Source organism: Dasypus novemcinctus, chromosome 5, assembly GCF_030445035.2.
Source record: "Dasypus novemcinctus isolate mDasNov1 chromosome 5, mDasNov1.1.hap2, whole genome shotgun sequence".
Taxonomy (NCBI): Eukaryota; Metazoa; Chordata; class Mammalia; order Cingulata; family Dasypodidae; genus Dasypus; species Dasypus novemcinctus.
Window position 1 is genome coordinate 60,926,177 of NC_080677.1, and position 20,578 is coordinate 60,946,754.

The window sequence follows — 20,578 nt, forward strand, 5'->3', positions numbered from 1 at the left end:
CAAGAGAAAGGAAGGAGAAAGTCATGGGTAGAGACCTGATGTTCCTCTGAGGGCCCTCTCAAGTAAGACTTGTAGGGAGCTACAAGGTTTGTCTATGAAGCTGATGGTAAGCATGCATTTGTTTATTGAGTCCAGGAGTCTGTGGGTAGTGTTGTATGAATGGAGGGGGGATGGGGTAGAAGAGCACTTCCAGTGTGACTTTAAGTCTGAGAGTCAAACATGAATGGCCAAATGAGAGCCTGTGGTTTGCCAGAAGACTTATTTGCATGAATAAATCAGGAGTCTTTCTGGGCCCTTGAATTTCAGAATATACCTTAGATTCTGTATTTGGATTTGACTGCCAGTCAAGCTGCTCGGCCAGAAGTCCTGTTTCATGTAGAAATGTTAGAAAATCTGTGCTTTTCCTCTGCAACAGACTTTTGGATTAAAACAAAAGTGGCATCTATCAGGAGACTTGAGAAGGCAAAGTGTATTCTTTTTTTCCTTGGTCCCTCTCCCCCTTTTTAGGGTTTGGCAGATAGCTGAAGAAAAGTTAAAATGGAAAGTTCCAGCCTTCAAGTATTTTAAAAAATCAGAAATCCCTAAGGACTGAGTAGTGGGAGAACCAGATTTCCAGAGTGGGCAAAATATAACACTCAGAATGTCCAATTCTCAACAAAAAAATCACAAAACATACAAGGAGATAGGAAAGTTTGGCCCAGTCACAGGAAAAAAAGAAATGGACAGAATTTATCTCAGAAGCATCCCAGTCACTGGAATTACTAATTGGAACAATGAACTACAGGAAAACATGGACAAAGAACTAAAGGAAATCAGAAAAATGATATATGAACAAAACAAGAATTTCAATAATGAGATAGGAATGATAAAGAAAAACCAAATAGAAATTATGGAGCTGAGAAGTATAAGAATTAAAATGAAAAATCCAATAGAGAGGTTCAAGTGAAGATCTGAATAGGCAGAAGAAAGGATCAGTAAACTTGAGGGCAAGACAATTGAAATTATCCAGACTGATGAGCATAAAGATAAAAGAATAAAGAAAAATGAATAGTCAAGAGTTGATGAGGACATGGAGAAACTGGAACCCTTGTATATAGTTAGTGGGAATGTGCAATGGTGCAGCTGTTGTATAAATGTGGAATGGTGTAACTGCTGTGGAAAACAGCTGGGTAGTTCCTCAAAAAGTTAACATAGAATTACCATATGATCCATCAATTTCACTCCTGGATATATATCCCCAAAGAAGTGAAAGTGGAGACCCATACAGGTACTTGCACACCAATTGTATTAGTCAGCCAAAGGGGTGCTGATGCAAAATACCAGAAATCTGCTGGTCTTTATAAAGGATATTTATTTGGGGTAGGAGCTTACAGATACCAGGCCATAACGCATACGTTACTTCCTTCACCAAAGTCTATTTTCACATGTTGGAGCAAGATGGCTGCCAACATCTGTGAGGGTTCATGCTTCCTGTGTTTCTCTGGGCTCAGCTCCTCTGTTTTCTCCACAAGGTCAGCTGTAGACCATGAGGCTTTCTAGACTTTGCCTCTCTCCACAAGTTCTGCTGTAGACTATCAGGTGAACTGCTCTGTCTCTCTCCCTGGTGTTTCTGCCATGTCTAAGGAGCCATCTCTATTCCTCTGTGTTCTCCTGGCTCAGGTCCTCTCTTCCTGGGGCTTGCTTCTCTTTCCTCTGTGTGCTTACTTCCTGGGGCTCAAGTTTAAGACTTCAATATCAAACTTCAACATTAAAACCCCAACATCAAAAACCTCCAACTCTGTCTTTTGCCATGTCTTTTATCTGTGGGTCCCTACCCACCAAGGGGTAGGGACTCAACACTCTACTGATGTGGTCCAATCAAAGACCTAATTATAATTTAACCATGCCCAGGTACAGACCAGTTTATAAACATAATCCAATATCTATTTTTGGAATTCCTAACTATATCAAACTGCTACACCAATGCTCCTAGGCACATTATTCACAATAGCCAACAGGTGGAAACAATTCAAGTGTCCACTGACCAATGAATGAATAAACAAAATGTGGTATTTACATAAAATGGAGTATCATTCAGTTATAAAAAGGAATGATGTTCTGCTATATGCTGCAACACAGATGAACCCCAAACACATTATTTTTTTCTCCAAACACATTATGCAGTGATATAAACAAGGCACATAAGAATAAACGCAGTATGATTTCACTTACATGAAATATTTAGAAGTAGCAAATTCGTAGAGACAAAGTGGATTAGAAATTAACATGAGATGAGGGAAGACTGAGTTGCTGCTTGGTGGTTATAGCGCTTATAAAGTTTGAAAATTTTAAAATTAAATTAATAAAAATAAAAAACAACTACCATTCTGTATTAGTCAGCCAAAGGGATGCTGATGCAAAATACCAGAAATGGGTTGGTTTTTATAAAGGGTTTTTATTTGGAGTAGAAGTTTACAGATACCAAGCCATAAAGCCTAAGTTACTTTCCTCACCAAAGTCTATTTGGAGCAATATGGCCTCCAATATCTATGAGGGTTCAGGCTTCCTTGGTTCCTACATTCCTGAGGCTTGCTTTCCTCTGGGCTCAAGGTTCCTTTCTTCCTGGGGCTGGCTACTCTTTCCTCTGTGTGCTGACTTCCCTGGGCTCCAGCTTAAGTCTTCAGCAACAAAACTTCAACATCAGAAACCCTCAACTCTGTTCTTTTCCATTCCTTTTATCTGTGAGTCCCCACCATACAAGAGGTGGGGACTCAACACCCTAATCATAACTCAATCATGACCAGGTACAGATCAGATCACAAACATAATCCAATATCTATTTTTGGAATTCATCAATAATATCAAACTGCTACACCATCTAATATCACCATCATTTCAGAAAAGCATGAGATGGACTCAGATATGACCTTTCTACACATGCCTCTTCTGTTACTTTTACTGTACTTGTGTTGACATTTGGGTTGGTGTATATTCAGGAGACATGAATCTCTGGAATGTCCATGTGACGGCCAGGCCCTGGGCCTCGGCAGACTTGCGGCTCCTACCTTCTGGTTTGTTGGACTTACCCTGGCCTGCTGACAGGGAGGTGAAGAGCGTCAACCACCACACCAGGGAGCCAAGAGTGCCTACAGCTGCCAGCAGGAGAATTGCATCCATCATCCATGTGGAATCTAAGCCCCCTCTTGATGTAGAGGGGAACTGGACATAACCATCTCGGGGTCCACAGGATGGAGGAATAGAGTATAGATTGGAATGGACTTACTGGTGTTCTGCTGGGAAACTACTGTGATTAGTAAGGGAAGAACTTGTAGTAGTGATGTGGAGAGGGTGGCCACGGTAGCTGCTGATGGTAGGGAGATGGAAGAAGAGATATGGTGTGGGGACATTTTCAGGATTTGGAGTCGTTCTGGGCAGTGCTCCAGAATGCATTCACCAGGTGCAGTGGATGTGCTGCGATGATGGAAGAGGTTGTTGATGTGGCAGGGGTGGGGTGGAGGGTATAAGGGGACCTCATATTTTTTTAATGTAACATTTAAAAGAAAATAAAGGAGAAAAGAAAAAAAAAAAAGCAAAGCGTGAGGTTTGTAAAAAAGATATATGGCAATACAAATTTGGCTAAAAAACCCCTGAATTTAGCCTTCATAAAAAAATCAGAAGGATCAAGTATCGGGAAAAAAATTCCTCTCCACTATGTTGTTACTATTTCATCTCATTTCTTTTCCTTTTTTTTCCTCCATATTTTACTTCCTGCTTCTGATATTCCCCTCCCCATGCAAACTCAATGTTTCCAACCACACTTTCCTTTTTCTCAGTTACATCAATTTAGCAGGGACTTGGGGCAGCTATGTTCTTGAGTAGAGGAAACAGAAAGGAACATGAAGTTGAGCACTCTGGCTAAAATCAGGTCTTCTTGAACTCAGGTATTTAATGATCCTTAAAAAAATACTATTGTTTCACGTTCTGATTGTAAGACAGTTGATGCTTTTTTTTTCCCCCTTCCTTCTCTCTCCCTTTCTATTAACACCATATAGGAGCTCATCCTATGTATAAAAAGATTTTTGAAAATTCACAGAGAAGCCATTTCTAATTTTTTAAGATAAAATTTTAACCTTGAAGAACTGCAGTAAATAGTTTCACCAACTAGAGAGAGACAAATAACACATTTAAATTCCCAAAGATAAAGATAAATCTTTATCCTTATAAATAAAACAAAAAGTCATTTAAAAACAAACTGACAACAAACCAGCTGTTATTTAAAAGGACAGAGTGAGGGCAAAACATTAATTGACTCATTAGGGCAGAAACGGGATGAAAATTTTATCGGTAGGTTCCCACCTAGAGCAGGATAATGCAGGAAATCCTTTCAGTAGGATTTAGGATCAAACACCCTTTCTTTTTATCTAAAGACCAAGTCACCATTTCCTCCTGAAGACGAGTTGGCAGACTAATGCCTAATTCTTTAATCCATGGTATTTTCGCTTTTCGGGGGCCCAAGGTAGACTTGCCATTAATTAACTCTCCTCCACCGACTCCACCACGAGAAAGGTGAGGCTGGCTGAAGGAAGTTTAAGCGACGCCTCCAAAACTGGCGAAAACACAACCGCCGTGGAGATTGTTTTTGTCACTTCCACTCTTTAATTAAAATGACCTGAATGCGTCACAATTTCAAAAGAACCAGAATTAAATCCATGCTGCAAGGAGGTAAATTGCAGTCGACTATAATTATGATTCCCACCACGAAGTAGCCACACAGCAGAATTTCCAAGGTAGCTGAGGAAAGAAAGCGAATCTGGGACTATTTATTTACCAGCGTTGGAATTAACCATATTAATAACGGTAATCGCTCTGAGTGCAAAACTCACATTGTGTAATAGCAACTTTTCCCGCCTCACGTTGCGGGCAGGGAGTGGACCCCCTGCAGCGTCTCTTGGTCCACCCGCCCGCGCGGCGAGGGAACTCGGAGTCCTGGCGGAACCCACCTGCGCCTCAATACACGCCCAACTGTCCGGCTTTGGGGGTTCACCATGGTCTTTGGCGCCCCCCACCGGGCGCTCTCTAAGTACCGCGGAGGCCCGCAGAGCCGCAGGGGTTGTGCGCAGGGCCGCAGGGGTTGTGCGCAGGGCCGGAAGTTATTTTGGTCTCATTTCCGTCCCAGCTTCTGGAGGAAAAACTGAGTTGTACATAGGTACGTTGGTCGTAAGTTGTGGGTACCTCGTGAGTTTTTTTAGAGTTTGTCTTGGGTTTCTCTGGTTTACAATGGTCACTTGTAGAGTTACCGTTCGAGGAGGAAGAGAGATGAAAACAGCCCGTAATAACCATAGTCTTGAGTTGAAAAATACCCATCTGGGTTTTACCTCTACGCTTCTGCTTGCGTATTACCAAGAGCAAGACAAGCTAGTAAGGGAGCCCCGTGCTGTTTCCGATTTTGTAATTTAAGGGTAATGCGTACCTCTTAGATTATCGGGGGGGATAAATAAGATAATGTATATGAAGCTTCGAATTCTTATTTTACAAATCAAATTCGTGATTCTCCCACCTTTCCCTGTCAGACACAAGCGCGTTTTTCTTCTCTAAGTATGTCTGGGAGACAGTTTTCAAGAGGCAGTGCATCTCATTAGAACTGTATGATGGGATCGATCCCTTTATTCTGCTTTTAAAAATCCTGAAACTTTTTTTTTTTTTTTTAAATTGCCGTTTCTAGGGACAGCTATTCCCGAGCCTTTCTGGAAGGATGCAAAGTCCCATTTTCTTGAGACAAATGAGGTGAGAAATACATTATTATGAAGAAAGTCAAACTTTGTTTTAGTTTGTCTGATTGCAAAATAACATTAATTAAATAAAATCCCAGCATCGCAGAAATAGGACATAGCCCCCATTAATCGCTCAGAAATTAGTGTTACTCCACTTTTTTTCCTCTGCATGTACTATCCCCCTTTTAAAAATATACCTGGTATTATCCTGTATGCCATACTGTTATGAAGTTTGCCACTTAGACTATCTTGAACATCTTTCTATTGTATTATATATGCCTTACTTTTAAAAGCAGGATATATAGTATTGTACTGCATAAACATCTCAATTTGTTAATTATTCTCCTATTGGCATTTGGTTTTTTCTTTTTTGTTACAGCAAGTAATATTATAATGGTCATCCTTTTCCATAACATGTGTATTCTTGCCCTTTTATTTCCTTTGTATAATCTCCAAAACGTGTAAATTCTGGGTTAAAGGATTTTAACATTTAAAATTGTGATATATAGTAGCAAATTGCACTCTAATAAGGTAGTGACAATATGCCCTTCAATAATTGTGTATGTGTAGCCACTGTTTTTTCCCATGCTGCTGGTTTCTCACATTTCTCACAGTTGATGTTGTAAGTTATATTTGTATTTAAGGTTTAGCTGAGAACTTTACACCATTGTTTTCACCGTACTTACTGTATTTATGGTAGTGTACTCAAGACCAAATTTCCTTGCCAATTCTGAGTCCTGTTTAGTTTTTTTTTTTTTAATAGAATACTTGGTTCTAGATCCCTTAGTATAAAAACAGGTAATTCACCTCAACAGAAAGTTATTTTTAAGCATTTGTGGGAAGATATTATTTGAATGGGACCTTGTAGCATAAGCAGGATGTTAATAGGCAAGCATCAGAAGGATGGGCCTTCCTGAAAGGAAAAAAAACAGGTTATGGAATGGCAGAGAGACAGAAATGGGCAATTAACGTTCAGGATCAGAGACTTGAAAGGTTATGTGCCTGGTTGTGAGGTTGGAGCAGAGAAGAGATGGCTAGAGAAGTAGTTGGCACTAAGTGGTGAAGAACTTTAAAGGTTAATCTAAAGATTTTACTTTGTAATGGAGAACCACAAAAGGTTTTTAATCAGGGAATGAGGATCATAATTACATCTTTGTTTTATAGGTATTATTGTGGCAGTTTTGAGAGAATCATGGATTTGAAGGAGAGTAACAATAGGAAAGAGTATAGGGATTGGATTTCAGGCATACTGAAGAAACTCATTCTACATGATTTGATGACTCTGGGGTTGAGGAAGAGGAACAAAGCAAAGCTCACTTTTAGATTTCCACCTTAAGTGACTGTTAGACTATTAAGAGGACTGATTTGGGGGCTAAGAAAAGATATTCAATTTACTTTTGGACATGTTAATTCATGTGAAAGATATTTCCTTGGAGATTGAATTTTACACAAAGAGATATAATCCATCTGTGACTGATTCAGGAGAAACTTTAGTAGATTATTACTTTTTTGTTAAGAATTTTGGCAGATATTTTTGCGGTTAGAATTTCTTTTGCATTTTTTGCGGCTTGTTCGGCCCTATGCTTCATGGTTTTAATAATCTCAAGAGAGTGCATTGTCTAGAATGTACTTTTCAAGCTTTTTTTGATTGTGTACAATATCAATTAAACATGTTTGGGCATGTACCTTCAATACATATGAATAGTTATTGATTAGTTATGCACATGCCTTACAATACTATTATATTTTATACATTGTAAAACATGTAAAAGGTGGCAATTTTAAAAGGCTAAAACAATATAAATTGAAGTTTCACTATTTTCTTCTTATATCCCATTGAGTCACTCATTGTGCACCTCTCTTTAGACAGTGCTAGTCTGACCTACAGCTGTCAGTTCTGTTCCATTATCCGGTAGAGGTCACTCTTCAGGATCTGGAAAAGAGAATAGGCTATTGAGCTGTGCAAGGTAGAACCTTCATTCTTTAGAAGGACGCTCCTATTTTCAAGTTTCTAAATTCTCGTATTTTTGGAAGAGTATGTAGTTAGGGTGGTATGTGGTATGAGATGTAGAGATGTAAAGAATGTGAACTAAGTAGTGTCAAACAATCTAAAATGTGCTTTTGTTGTTGTTTGATGTTTATTTTGTGAGTGTCTTTCATTTTGGTTTGAATGTTATCTGATTCTACAGTTTTGTAATCGTATTCCAGTTTTTTGAGGTTTTGTATACTGTGAGTTATAGGAATGTTCCCAGCCCATAGGCATTATCCAAATTCTTATTATAACTGGAGTAAGTTAAAGGACAGACACAAAGAGACTTCTTTGAAACTGATCTTGAAAGCAATGTCCGAAGCCTAGAAATGTTAGTGGTGAGTTGGAACCAGCTATCTATATTTTCTATTTTACGCTTAATTATGACAAGGGGAAAGGGGAATACCTCTTGAGTAAGAACCTCTTGTAAGTAATTATGAACTCAGTTTGTCATACTTACCTATTCTGAAAATGAGAAAGCAAAATTATATATATGTGTGTGTTGTGTGACTCAGGTGACATGTAGTTTAAGAATGTATCTCTTGGGAAACGGACTTTGGCCCAGTGGTTGGGGCGTCCGTCTACCATATGGGAGGTCCGCGGTTCAAACCCCGGGCCTCCTTGACCCGTGTGGAGCTGGCCATGCACAGTGCTGATGCGCGCAAGGAGTGCCGTGCCACGCAAGGGTGTCCCCCGCGTGGGGGAGCCCCACGCGCAAGGAGTGCGCCCATGAGGAGAGCCGCCCAGCGTGAAAAGAGAGAGCAGCCTGCCCAGGAATGGCGCCGCCCACACTTCCAGTGCCGCTGACGACAACAGAAGCGGACAAAGAAACAAAAGCAGACAAAGAAACAAGACACAGCAAATAGACACCGAGAACAGACAACCAGGGGAGGGGGGGAAATTAAATAAATAAATAAATAAATCTTTAAAAAAAAAAAAAAAAAAAGAATGTATCTCATCTGATAGTTTAATAGAAGAATACCTTTTCTGCTGCTTTCTTTATAAAATCTTTCCTATAAATGGAGATACTCATTTAAAGAGTTTCTTTATAAAATTTCATAAATTTTATGTCCCATTTTTAAACCATCAGGAAAATGAGTTACTGAGGTTTTAGGCACAAAAGTTTTAGATTAAAAGTTATGTGTGTTGTGAAACAGATGCAGACAGCCATGGATTAGTCTTGTGCAACACGGTAATGGGATGGAGAAAAATGATAAAAGTTTATGTGCCATCTCAGCAGAGTTCCACATTTGGTGACTTTATAGATTAACTGTCACATCTAGGTTGTTTTAAAGATGAAAACTGATTTGGAATTGTTGAATTAGGGCCAAGAAGACAGTAGGATAAACTGAGTGAGAAGTATTTGGGATCAGGAACTATTGAATAGAGGTCTATTTGAACTAAGAATTAAACTTCTAATGATTGCATGGATTTAAAAGTGGCCATGAATCTAGAAGAATGTGTTTAAGGCGGAAATTAGTAAGATTGAGGTATTGGTTTTCAGGACTGGATTTAGAGTGTGAAAACCAGGAGGGAAGTCTGATATCTGTGGGTAGGGTCCAGGCCAAAGATTTGGAAAGTTGGAGGACAAGGCAGAATTGAAGGCATCAGTTATTACGAATGAGCAAGCCAAGGCTTAGAAGCCAGGAGGACAAAGCAGAGACGGAGAGGGACAACGGGTTTTGGATGGTCAAGGCAGGCAAGGCCAAACAAGAGAAGCTAAAGGGAGGAATAATTCTGGACCAGTGATAACACCATCCTGCCTTTCCTTATGTTCAGAGTGGGAACAGCTCCAGGCCCACAGGTGATTATCAGAAGCAGTCTTTAAGGAGTCAGAGTGCAGTAACCAGTTAGCATGGTGCCAGGAGGGCTGGAGTTACAGGTATTTTCTTACAGAAGTGAAAATGAAGCTCATTGGATCATAATAGAGTCTTTTAACTGTTTAATACATGCATTTATATAATATTATATATATTGTTTTTACAGCATTCTAAAAGGATTGGGCTACCTGACCATTATGGCACCAAGAAACCTCTTATATATGAGAAATAACTTCCTCTCTGGTTCAAGATGTTGGGTGACCCAATTTTCAGCTGAAATACTCTTCAAATCAGTTTCATTTAGGTTTTTTAGTGTGAAGTGTGATAATGCAGACAGTGAGCCTTTAAAGAATGATGAGCTGCTGAACAACTTACTTATTATGGGAGTAGATATTGACATGGCGAAGAAACGACAGCCTGGAGTTTTTAATAGGATGGTTACTAATGAACAGCACCTGAAGACATTCCTTCTATCCAAAGGAGCTAGCAAGGAAGTGATTGCTAGCATCATATCAAGATATCCTCGAGCCATAACACGCACACCTGAAAGTCTTTCAAAACGATGGGATCTGTGGAGAAATATTGTACCATCAGACCTTGACATTGTACATATTTTGGAACGTTCTCCAGAATCCTTTTTTCGTTCCAGTAACAACCTAAACTTAGAGAATAATATAAAGTTCCTCTACTCAGTCGGATTGACCCATAAATGCCTTTGTCGATTGTTGACCAGTGCTCCACGTACCTTCTCCAATAGTCTTGATCTGAATAAACAGATGATTGAACTTTTGCAAAAAGTCTGTTTGTCCTTGGGTCATAATGATCCTGCAGATTTTGTCAAGAAGATAATTTTTAAAAACCCTTTCATCTTAATTCAGAGTACCAAACGGGTGAAAGCTAACATTGAGTTTTTACAGTCAACTTTCAACTTGAACAGTGAGGATCTGCTTGCTCTGATATGTGGTCCAGGAGCTGACATCCTCGATCTTTCCAATGACTATGCCAAAAGAAACTATATAAATATCAAAGAGAAGTTGCTGTCTCTTGGTAGTACTGAAGAAGAGGTACAGAAGTTCGTCTTAAGCTATCCAGATATGTTGTTCTTGGCAGGAAAAAAATTTAATGATAAAGTAGACTGCCTCATAGAAGGAAAAGTTCACATTTCACAAATAATTGAAAACCCATATGTTCTAGATTCAAGCATAAATACTTTAAAAAGTCGAATCAAAGACTTGGTAGATGTTGGCTATAACTTAAGTACATCCAACATCACACTTCTATCTTGGAGTAAAAAAAGATATGCCGCTAAATTGAGGAAGTTAAGAGGATAGAATATTGTGTGGAAATAAAAAATGTCTTACGTATGGGAGCCCTGGATGATGTAACACATTTGTTTTGTAAGTTCACAACTTTTACTATACACTTAATTTTTATGTACATATATGAATGATATACTTCAAAAAATGTTAATTTTAAAAAATATTATAATGTGTTATTTCATGTTTAATTTGGGCCTTTCAAAAGGATAGGTTCTGGGAAGCGGATGTGGCTCAAGTGATAAGGCCTCTGCCTTCCATATGAGAGGACTCAGGTTTGATCCCTGGGGCCTCCTGGTGAAAAAGAAGAGGAAGCACGCCTGCATGGTGAGCCAGATGCACATGGGGTGAATCAAGTGCCCGTGTGGTGAGCTGAGTGCCCACACAAGTGCCCGTGTGGTGAGCCAAGTGCCCATGTGGCAACCTGAGTGCCCATGCAGTGAGCCAAGTGCCAGTTTGAATGCCCACATGGCGAGCCAGGTGCTGACATGAGTGCCCACGCGGTGAGCCAGTGACCGCACAGCAAGCTGAGTGGCCATGTGGTGAGCCAGTGCCCGCACAAGGGAGTCATGCAGCAAGATGATGCAACAAAAGAGATACGAAGGGGAGAGTCAAGGTGAAGCGTAGCAGAGACCAGAAACTGAGGTGGCTCAGTTAACAGGGAACCATGTCAGGGGTCCCCAGGATTGAATCCCAGTGAATCCTGGGGGAGAAAGAGAAGAGAAGACAAAAATAGAAATAGATACAGAAGATCACAGAGGAATGGACACAGTAAAAACAGGGTAGGGGAGGGCAAAGAAATGTTTGTTTTTCATAACTTTTTTTGTCTTTTTAAAAAAAAATACATAGATCACACAAAATGTTACATTAAGAAATAGGAGGTTCCCATATACCCCACTTCCCACCCCCCCCAGACTCCTCCCATAAATTTTTTCTTTTTTTTTTTAATGAAGGATAGGTTCTATTTTTTAACTGCAGATACATATATAATAATCCTTTGGACATTTTATTTTAGAAACTCATAAAAACTTACGAGTCAGTATGCTCAAATATAGTCCTCTCAGATTCCTTTACTCTAATTTGAGTTATTGTAGCATCCTATCTATAATATGGCTTTAACTACTGTAGGAACAGTAGTTCCTGACAAGGCAAAACTGTGTAGAAAGAATGCTTTTGTGGTTTCTTTTCACGTTAAAATAATAGATACATCTGGATAATTCTATTTCCTCTCATGGTTTTGAATGGCAACCAGTTCTTCCTATTATCCCCAGGTATCTGTGATTCATCTTCAGAGCAGAATTCCAGTAAAAATCTGAAGGAGGCATTTTTCATCTCAAATTCTCTATATGATTTAAGCCATTGTCTTTGTTTTGCTTGATTTATTATGGGTATCGATATTTTTATCAATTTTATTGAAGCATTCATAAACCTTACAGTCCATCTAAAGTGTGCAATCACTGGTGTTTCGTATAACCACAGAGTTACTCAAAAAAAAAAAAAAAAAACAAGCAAAAAACTCTACCCCTTAGTAGTTACCTATTGATCTCTCTGTCCTTTTGCCACATAACTGCTTATCTATTTCCATCTCTATAATTTATTTGTATTTACATTTTGTGTAGATGAAGTTAAACAATATGTAGTATTTTTTGTCTCATTTCTTTCACTTTGCATACTTTTTTTTTTTTTTTTTTTTTACCATTTGATGGAAGGTTAATATATACCCTCCTGTCCATAGTTTGCTTTGGTTGTATATTATGGGTATATTTTGATTCCTTTCAAGTCAGTTATCATAGGAAGAATGATGTCCCATCCCAAAGACATCAACACCTTAATACTCAGAGCCCATGAATATGTTCTATTACATGGCAAAGAGACTTTGTAGATGTGATTAAGTTAAGGACCTTGAGTTTGAGAGATTATCCTGGATTACTTAGGTGGGCCCAAGGTAAACACAAGGATCCTTAAAAGTGCAAAAGGAGAAGCAGCTGTGGCTCAATCAGTTGGGCTCCCATCTGCCATTTGGGAGGCCCTGGTTTGTGCCCTGGGCCCTCCTTGTGAAGTCAGGGTCTCCCGCAGGTTGCGGAGTGCTGTCTGGCCTGCAGACACCATAGAACGCTGGCTGGCAAGCGCTGCAGAAAGCTGACTCAGCAAGGTGACGCAACACAAAAGAGACAAGCAAAAACACAGAAGAGTTTTGGAGATTTGGACCTGAAGTGTATCGGGAATAAAAGAGAGAAAAGGGGGAAGGAAACAGAGAAAGAAAAGGGGGATGGAAACAGAAAGAACGAGCGAGCTGGGATAAGGGGGTCTGCAAATAATGACTCCTCAGACAACTCTATTGTTTACAAGGGGCTCTGTATATACCCTAGTCTATGTGAGAACAAGCAGCAACATGCATTTAACTATCAGCATTACTCATAGTCTAAGGAATTAAAAAAATCTTATCTCAAGGTACAAAGTCGTAAGTGTTCTATTTACTATAAAAGAGTGTGCTCATCTTTTCTTTCAGCCTTTAACAGCTTCATCCTGTTTGCCGGGAACTCTTTAATTACTGCATTCCTTAGGTTGCAAGCGTAGCCATGGAGACAGCATGTCTCTCCTTGTGAGACCACTGTACTTCAGTTTCTAACAGAAGAGCAGCGTGCAGTAAATGGACACTGCAGACAGCAAGCAAGTCGCAAAGGGGGAGGGGAAATAAACAGAAAAATGCACAGTGAGTGGACATAGCAGACAGCACGCAAAAAAAAAAGTGCAAGAGGGGGAAGCTGGAGTAGCTCAGTTGTTGAGTGCCTGCTTCTCACATTAAGAGGTCCCAAGGTCCCAGGTTCAATTACCTGGCCCTGGTACCTCCAAAAAAAAAAAAAAAAAAAAAAAAGTGGAAGAGGGAGGCAAAATAGGAATTAACATGAATGGCTGGTTTTAATGATGGAGGAAAGGGTTCTGAGCCAAGGAATGTAGGCTGTTTCTAGAAGCTGGAAAAGGTAAGGAAGTGGATTTAAAAATCTTTGGAAAGGAACATAGCCTTGCTAATACCTTGATTTTAGCTCAGTGAGATCTGTGGATCTATAGAATGGTAAGATAAATTTGTGTTGTTTTAAGCCATTCAGTTTTTGACAATTTGCATTATCAAATAGATAAACAATACAGCAACAAAAATAGATGATAAAGTGCATTGTAGGTAAATTATAAAATGCAATTGTGTTTTATATTGGGTCTGCATTTCTTCCTTTTATAAGAATTACGTTTTTCAAACCTACCTTTCTAGAATGGCTATTAATAGTATTTATATAAAGTCCTCTGAAAGTGCAGACAGAAAAACTAAATGCAAATACAAACTATAAACCTAAATGGAGTATTTTTACCTAACAAATATAAAGAAATGGTGATAGTAATTTGTTTCTGTATATTTATATTTTCTTGGCATTTCATGCAGTATAAATAATGAGCAATTTCAGGTGGCTTTGATATAAAAAAATGACAAACTAAATGGCATCTATATCTTTAAGACATTCACCATCCAGCTCTGATGTAAACTGAAAGTGCAAAGGCAAATTATATGACCTTAACTACTTTTAAATGTTTTCTAGAGGCATTGTTTTTCCTTATGTATATTTCAAGTTAAATAACGTAATGGTACTCAACCTTTTAAACCTTATATTCTATCAGTGGTACCTCAAAGAAATTGATTCCTACTACTGATAGACCAAAAAAAGCCTACCTTTCCAAGACCATTTATGCTTTCAGTGATACTCTTTATAATGATTTTCAGTAAACTCTTTAATGGCAAACATGGCATAGTTTAGAAAACATGGACTTTAGAGAGACCTATCTTTAGAGTGATATCTGATATGTACACATAACTGTAAATGTGTATTTTAATTTCACTGAACTTATCTGTAAGATTAAAAATTGGCCTTGCAGTATTGATAATTATCAAAAGATACAGGGTCTCTAAGGTTTTTTGTATGTTATAATTTTAACAGGTGATACTATTAAGCTGTGTCTCTAAAATGATAGCTACAATAAAAAGTTATAGTGGGGTGAAGTGGATGTGGCTCAAGCAATTGGGCTCCCATCTATCATATAAGGGGTTCAGGGTTCAATACCCAGGGCCTCTTGGTGAAGGCAAGCTGGCCCTTGTGGCGAACCGGCCCACGCAGAGTGCTGGCCCATAGGGAGTGCTGCCCCCTGCGCAGGAGTGCAGCCCCTTGCAGGAGTGCTGACCCACACAGAGAGCTGGTGCAGCAGGATGATGGAGCAAAAAGAGACACAGGAGAGAGATTAAGAGATGCAGCTAAGCAGGGAGCTGAGGAGGCGCAAGAGAATGATCACCTCTCCTACTCTGGAAGGTCCTACGATGGGTTCCTGGAGCCACCTAATGAGAATACAAGCAGACACAGAAGAACACACAGCCAACGGACACAGAGCAGACAATGGAGGGAGGGGGAGAAAAAAATCTCAAAAAAAAAAAAGCTACAGTTCTTTTTAAAGCAGCTGTATTGATATATAATTCATATGCCTTACAATTTACACATTTAAAGTATATAACCCAGTGTTTTAGTATAGTCACAGGGCTGTGCAACCATTACCACAGTCTAATTTTAAAACATTCTCGTACCCTCTGAAAGAAACCCTGTCAATTAGGAATCAGTCCCCATTACTCCCTCCTACCTGTTAACCCTAAGCAACCATTAATCTACTTTCTGTCTATAAACTTGCCTATTCTGGACATTTCATATAAAAGGAATCATATAATATGTGACCTTTTGTGACCGGCTTCTTTCACTTAGTATAATTTTTCAAGAAACATCCATGTTGTAGCATGTGTCAGTACTTTGTTTCTTTTTGTTGCCAAATAATATTCCTCTGTGGATATAGTAATACTGAGAATCTACACAAATAAAAGTATTAATTCCTTAAGTATTCTGAATTATATGGGGGTATTTTTTTTTTCAGAGGTATTGCTTGGAAATCTATAACTTGTTTATAAGTAACTTGAGGGACGTAGGCAGAGGACATAAAATTTTATTGGTATTAGCAGGTCATGAGGATTATACCTGGGATGACAGGAGATAGTATAGCAACAACAGTTAAAAGTGGGAAAGGGGAATGTGGAAGGATCAGAAGTACATATAGCACTTGACCATTGTTTGGGCAAGTGGAAGCAACTTTTTGGGGAAAGAAAAAGGATAGTGCCTGTCAGGCAAGGTTAACGTGTCATGCTTGGAAGTTTTGTGTCTGATTGAGAGAAGTAAATTTTAAAAAAATGATTTAAAAAATTAGATATTTTTTCTGAACATTAAGAAAATCCATGTGGGTAATGGGAAAAATGGAAAATCACAAAAAAAGAAAAACCTATAATTTTATTTCTTAGAGATAGTAAGTTAGCATTTTGGTGAATATCTTCAGTTTTTTCCCGGCAGAGTATGTCCATTCTTGGATGTAATATAGTAGGTATGTGGCATATGTATTTAAATAAAGACAAACTATGTATTTTATAAATCCTTTTCCTTTTTAAAAAAGTAATCATGAACATATTAGGCATTCTTCATTAATTAAGAATTCTTCTGTAACATGGTTTTAATGGCTCCATGATATTCTGCCATTTGGGTAAACAATGCTTTCTCTAATCAGCTTCTTACTGTTGGACAGAGGAGTAAATTTGAGTACATTAGTAATTTTTAAAAAATCTCACCTAGATTATTTCAGTGTTCCATAGTATTATACATATTATCATTTTTATTTTTATCATTGATATGTTAGAAATTCACTCTAGAAAACATGAATGTGGAGAGTATTACATTTTTTTGTTCCCCAAATGTCAGATGGATTTGCAAAACTTTAATTTTTAATATTAAGCCATCTGTGTCCTCTTAAGTTACTGTGGCATAACTTGTGGAATTTAAAATAACTGCAGGAATTTTGACAATATGAATGATTTAAAAAAAAATAAAAATGAGTTTCTCATCATGAACCTAACAGGAAGGAATAAAAAATAGTATTTATAAAAGGATTTATTGGACTATTAAACTAGTCATTTCTCTCCTTAAATCATAGTTATAATTCTTTAGGCCTGGGTAGGTTTGCGGGTAAAGGTTCAAGAATGTGATTTACATGAAAAGTCTGGCTACTGGCTTTTTCCTTGTTAGACTGTAATGCACCAAACTTAACATCCAAAAGTATGACCCCTGGAGGTCTAGAGGAGAATCGGTTGATGGTAGAACTCTAGCCACAAACTTCGATAACAGACATTATTATGCAGCCCAGAAAAAGCCCTGCACAAGCAAAGTAGGAAAGCAAGACCATATTATTAGAGAGATTTTGAGGGATGAGATCATAGAAGAAGCCCAGTTGCCTGACATTGGAGAGGGAATGGATGAGTTGTGACTCAGTCATCATTGACTTCTAGGGGTTATCTCTGGTTCCCAGGTCTGATTGGCCACCAGGTGACATGGGAGACTGCCGTTCTTAACTGTTCAAAAGGTCCTTGGGCTGAGGCTGTTCATTCCTTTGTTTATTCCCTGTTGATTCAGGAACTGATAAGGACTGAACAGTGGTACAGTCAATTTTGAGGAACTGGGGAAGGCACCCTTGGTTAATGTCATAACCAAGCCCATTTGTATCTTCTTGTGCATTTTCATGTTTCTGATACTCCTCAAATGATGTTCTTGACTGTTCACTTTCTTCTGGCTTTCCCAAGATGCTGTCCTCTACCCTTTTACTTTCATACTCCCCCACTCCCCAATTCATAGAAGATTTTAGATGAATTAAAAGAAAAAAAAACGAGTACATATAGAATTTTTTCTTTATTATATAAGTCATATCCTTGGTAGGCAGCACTCTTAGCCTTTTGGCTAATTTCTGAGTGGAATTAGGTCTAGAGGTAAAGACATAAAAACAGAATCCCATTTTCTAGCTCGGTTTCATTATTAATAAGGCAGATATTTAAAAATTGACTTTCCTTAATAGCAATATTATGTGAAAAACAATGAGCTTATGCTCATGAATTGCTTTGTGCTCATGGAAAATTTTAATATGGGATAATGATAGTTCTTCATTTCCATCTTGAATATTTTAGTGCTGCTCAGCTGTCAAGATATCTTCAGTGTATGTCCACCATGGTTGTCATACTTTTATCAAGGAAATGAATTTTGTTCTCTGATATTACGTAATCATTGTAAAAGCTTTTGAACAATACAAAAAAGCAAAGTCCAGCTAACCTATTAATCATGAGGTTGAAGAAATTTCCTCATGAGAAAGGTTTGCTTATAACTTTAAATCAGGGATAAATGATTACTAAAAAACATCCTTTAAAAAATCATCTCTTAATGCATTAAGGACCGACATTAGATTTCTTCATATTTGTTTTACTGAAATAAAACCTATGTTAGTTTTGATATACTGCCATATAAAATTTTCTAACATTTCTACTTAGGGTTTTTCATGAATAGTCACTGGTCTATTGTCTGCTTCTCTCCCTTACCCTCACCCTCCAATTTTATTATGAAAGTTTTGCTGTGTAGGTTAGTTGTTTTTATGAGATAGGGGGTGATTGCTAGTTTTCAGGTTTTTGTGTCAGGGTTGTGTTAGCATCATCAAAGTAACTTGGAAAATTTCCATTTTTTTTCTATGCTAGGGAACCATTACAAAACTGTGGGAATTATCCACTCTTTTAAGGTTTGGCAGAACTTGACTGTAAAATCATCTAGGTCTGAGCAGTCTGTCTCCTAAGAGGGTGGGCCACCCTAGGATCCAGAGAACAGAGAATCCAGCCACAGAGGATTATTTTCAGGCTTGAAACCTAATGGAATGTGCCCTGTTGGGTTTTAGACTTGCCTTGGACCAGTGAGCCTTTGATTTCTTCCATTTTCTTGTTTTTGGAATGGATATATCTATCATATGCCTGTCCCATCATTGTATGTTTTGGAGCATATAACTTGTTTTCTGGTTTCACAGGTCCACAGACGAAGAAGAATTTTGCCCCAGAATGGATCATACCTAGAGTCTCACATAAAGCTGATGGAGATTAAGATTTAGAGGATGAGATTAGAACTTTTTGAGTTGATGTGTGGTAGATTGAATTGTGTACCCCAGTTTGACCATGTTCTTTTCTGTGTTCTGGTGGGTATGGACCCATTGTAAATAGTATCTCTTCAGTATATTACTTTGGTTAAGGGTGTCCCAACTAAATCAGGTTGAGGTTTAATCTGGACTACTGGAGTCCTTTTATAGGCAGAGTGAAAGTCAGAAATGGAGAATCCCCAGAGAGCCGCCACACAGAAGTTGGAAGTCCAGTGGTACCCAGAGGGGAAAGAAGTTGCCACCATGTGATGGAAAAGCCAAGGACCAAGGATTGTCAGAAGCCAGCCCCACAGTGCCATGGTCTTCTGGGGGAGAGTCATGCCTTGCTTATGCTTTGATTTTGGACTTCCCCTGACCTCAAAACCATGGGTCAATAAATTCCCACTGTTTAAGCCAACTCATTATATGATATTTGTTTTAGCAGCTGGGAAACTAAAATTGTGTAAAATAGATTTCAGATTTAGAGTTAATGCCAGAATGGGTTAAGACTTTTGGGGCTATTGGGATAGGGTAAATGTATTTTGCACATGAGATGGATATGAATTTTAGGGGTACAGAGGGTGGACTATACTGGTTTGAATAGTATCCCCCCAAAATTTATGTCTGCCTAGTACCTGTGAATGTGACCTTATTTAACAGGGTCATTAGATAGAATTAGGCAAGTAAAAAATAAAGTCATACTGGATTAGGATGTGCCCTAAATCTAATGACTGAGATCCTTATAAGAGAAAAGACATATAGACATACATAGAGAGGACAAGCATGTGATGATGGAGGCAGATACTCGAGTGATGCACTTGCCATCTAAGGAACACCAAGGATTGCTGGCAACTACCAGAGCAAAGATGCATGGCCTTGCTAACTGTGAGAGAATAAATTTCTTTTAAGACAAAAAAAAAAAAAAAAAGAAAAGATCTGGGGGCTGGTGTCTTGTTCAGCCTAGATTTTTTATAACAATGGAAAGTTGTTGTGGATTTATATAAGGCCTTGACCTTTATCTTCTTTTTTTTTTTCATTAAAAGCAATTTATTGAAGTATATCTTTCATCCATGAACATATATAATAAGTGTATAGTAAAAGTTGTGAATTTACAAAACTAACATGTATAATATCATACAGGTTTCCCATACATCATCCTACCACGAACATCTTGTATTGTTGTGAAACATTTGTAACCAATTATGAAAGCATCCTCAAAGTATTACTACTGACTATAATTGTATCTTATATTTGGTGTATTTTTCCTTCAGTCCACCTTATTTTTTTTTTTAATAAACCATACAGTTTGTCTAAAGTGTCCAATCTAATATTTGGTATAATCACTGAGTGTGCATTCATCACTTCAGTCAATATTAGAAATTTTGATTACTTGAAAAACAACAACAACAACAAAGAAACCACTATTGTACCCATATGTTAACACTACTAATTACAAATCCTGTGATGTGCTTTCACCATTTCTATTCATTTGCAAACATTTACAAACAACTTTTTACCAATTCTGCACAGATTAAACCTCAATTTTCCCTTCTTTAATCACATTATTTTCTCTGGTGACATATTCTAACTATTAACTCCATG

General features: G+C 38.2%; 1 protein-coding gene across 4 annotated transcripts; it reads left to right on the plus strand.

Moving 5' to 3' along the window:
• Window positions 1-5,140: 5,140 nt before the first annotated feature.
• MTERF1 (mitochondrial transcription termination factor 1) lies at window positions 5,141-19,909 on the plus strand. Of its 4 annotated transcripts, none has more exons than XR_009185832.2 (4): window positions 5,141-5,185; window positions 5,702-5,763; window positions 9,766-10,996; window positions 18,872-19,909. XR_009185832.2 is itself a non-coding variant. In XM_058297006.2 (4 exons), exons 2-4 carry the CDS (start codon window positions 5,732-5,734, stop codon window positions 18,950-18,952), a joined length of 1,011 nt encoding a protein of 336 aa, XP_058152989.1. In that variant the 5' UTR covers window positions 5,141-5,185; window positions 5,702-5,731; the 3' UTR covers window positions 18,953-19,909. The 4 variants fall into 4 exon arrangements, 3 of the variants coding, with proteins under 3 accessions (XP_058152989.1, XP_058152988.1, XP_071071275.1); XM_058297006.2 differs by having other exon boundaries at window positions 9,766-10,663; XM_058297005.2 differs by having other exon boundaries at window positions 9,766-19,909.
• Window positions 19,910-20,578: the final 669 nt, after the last annotated feature.

Coding starts and splice junctions, on each gene's coding strand:
- MTERF1 (XM_058297005.2), top strand. CDS start 5,732: ATGCAAAGTCCCATTTTCTTGAGACAAATGAG. Junction 5,764..9,765: donor ATTTTCTTGAGACAAATGAG/GTGAGAAATACA, acceptor TTGTTTTTACAG/CATTCTAAAAGGATTGGGCT.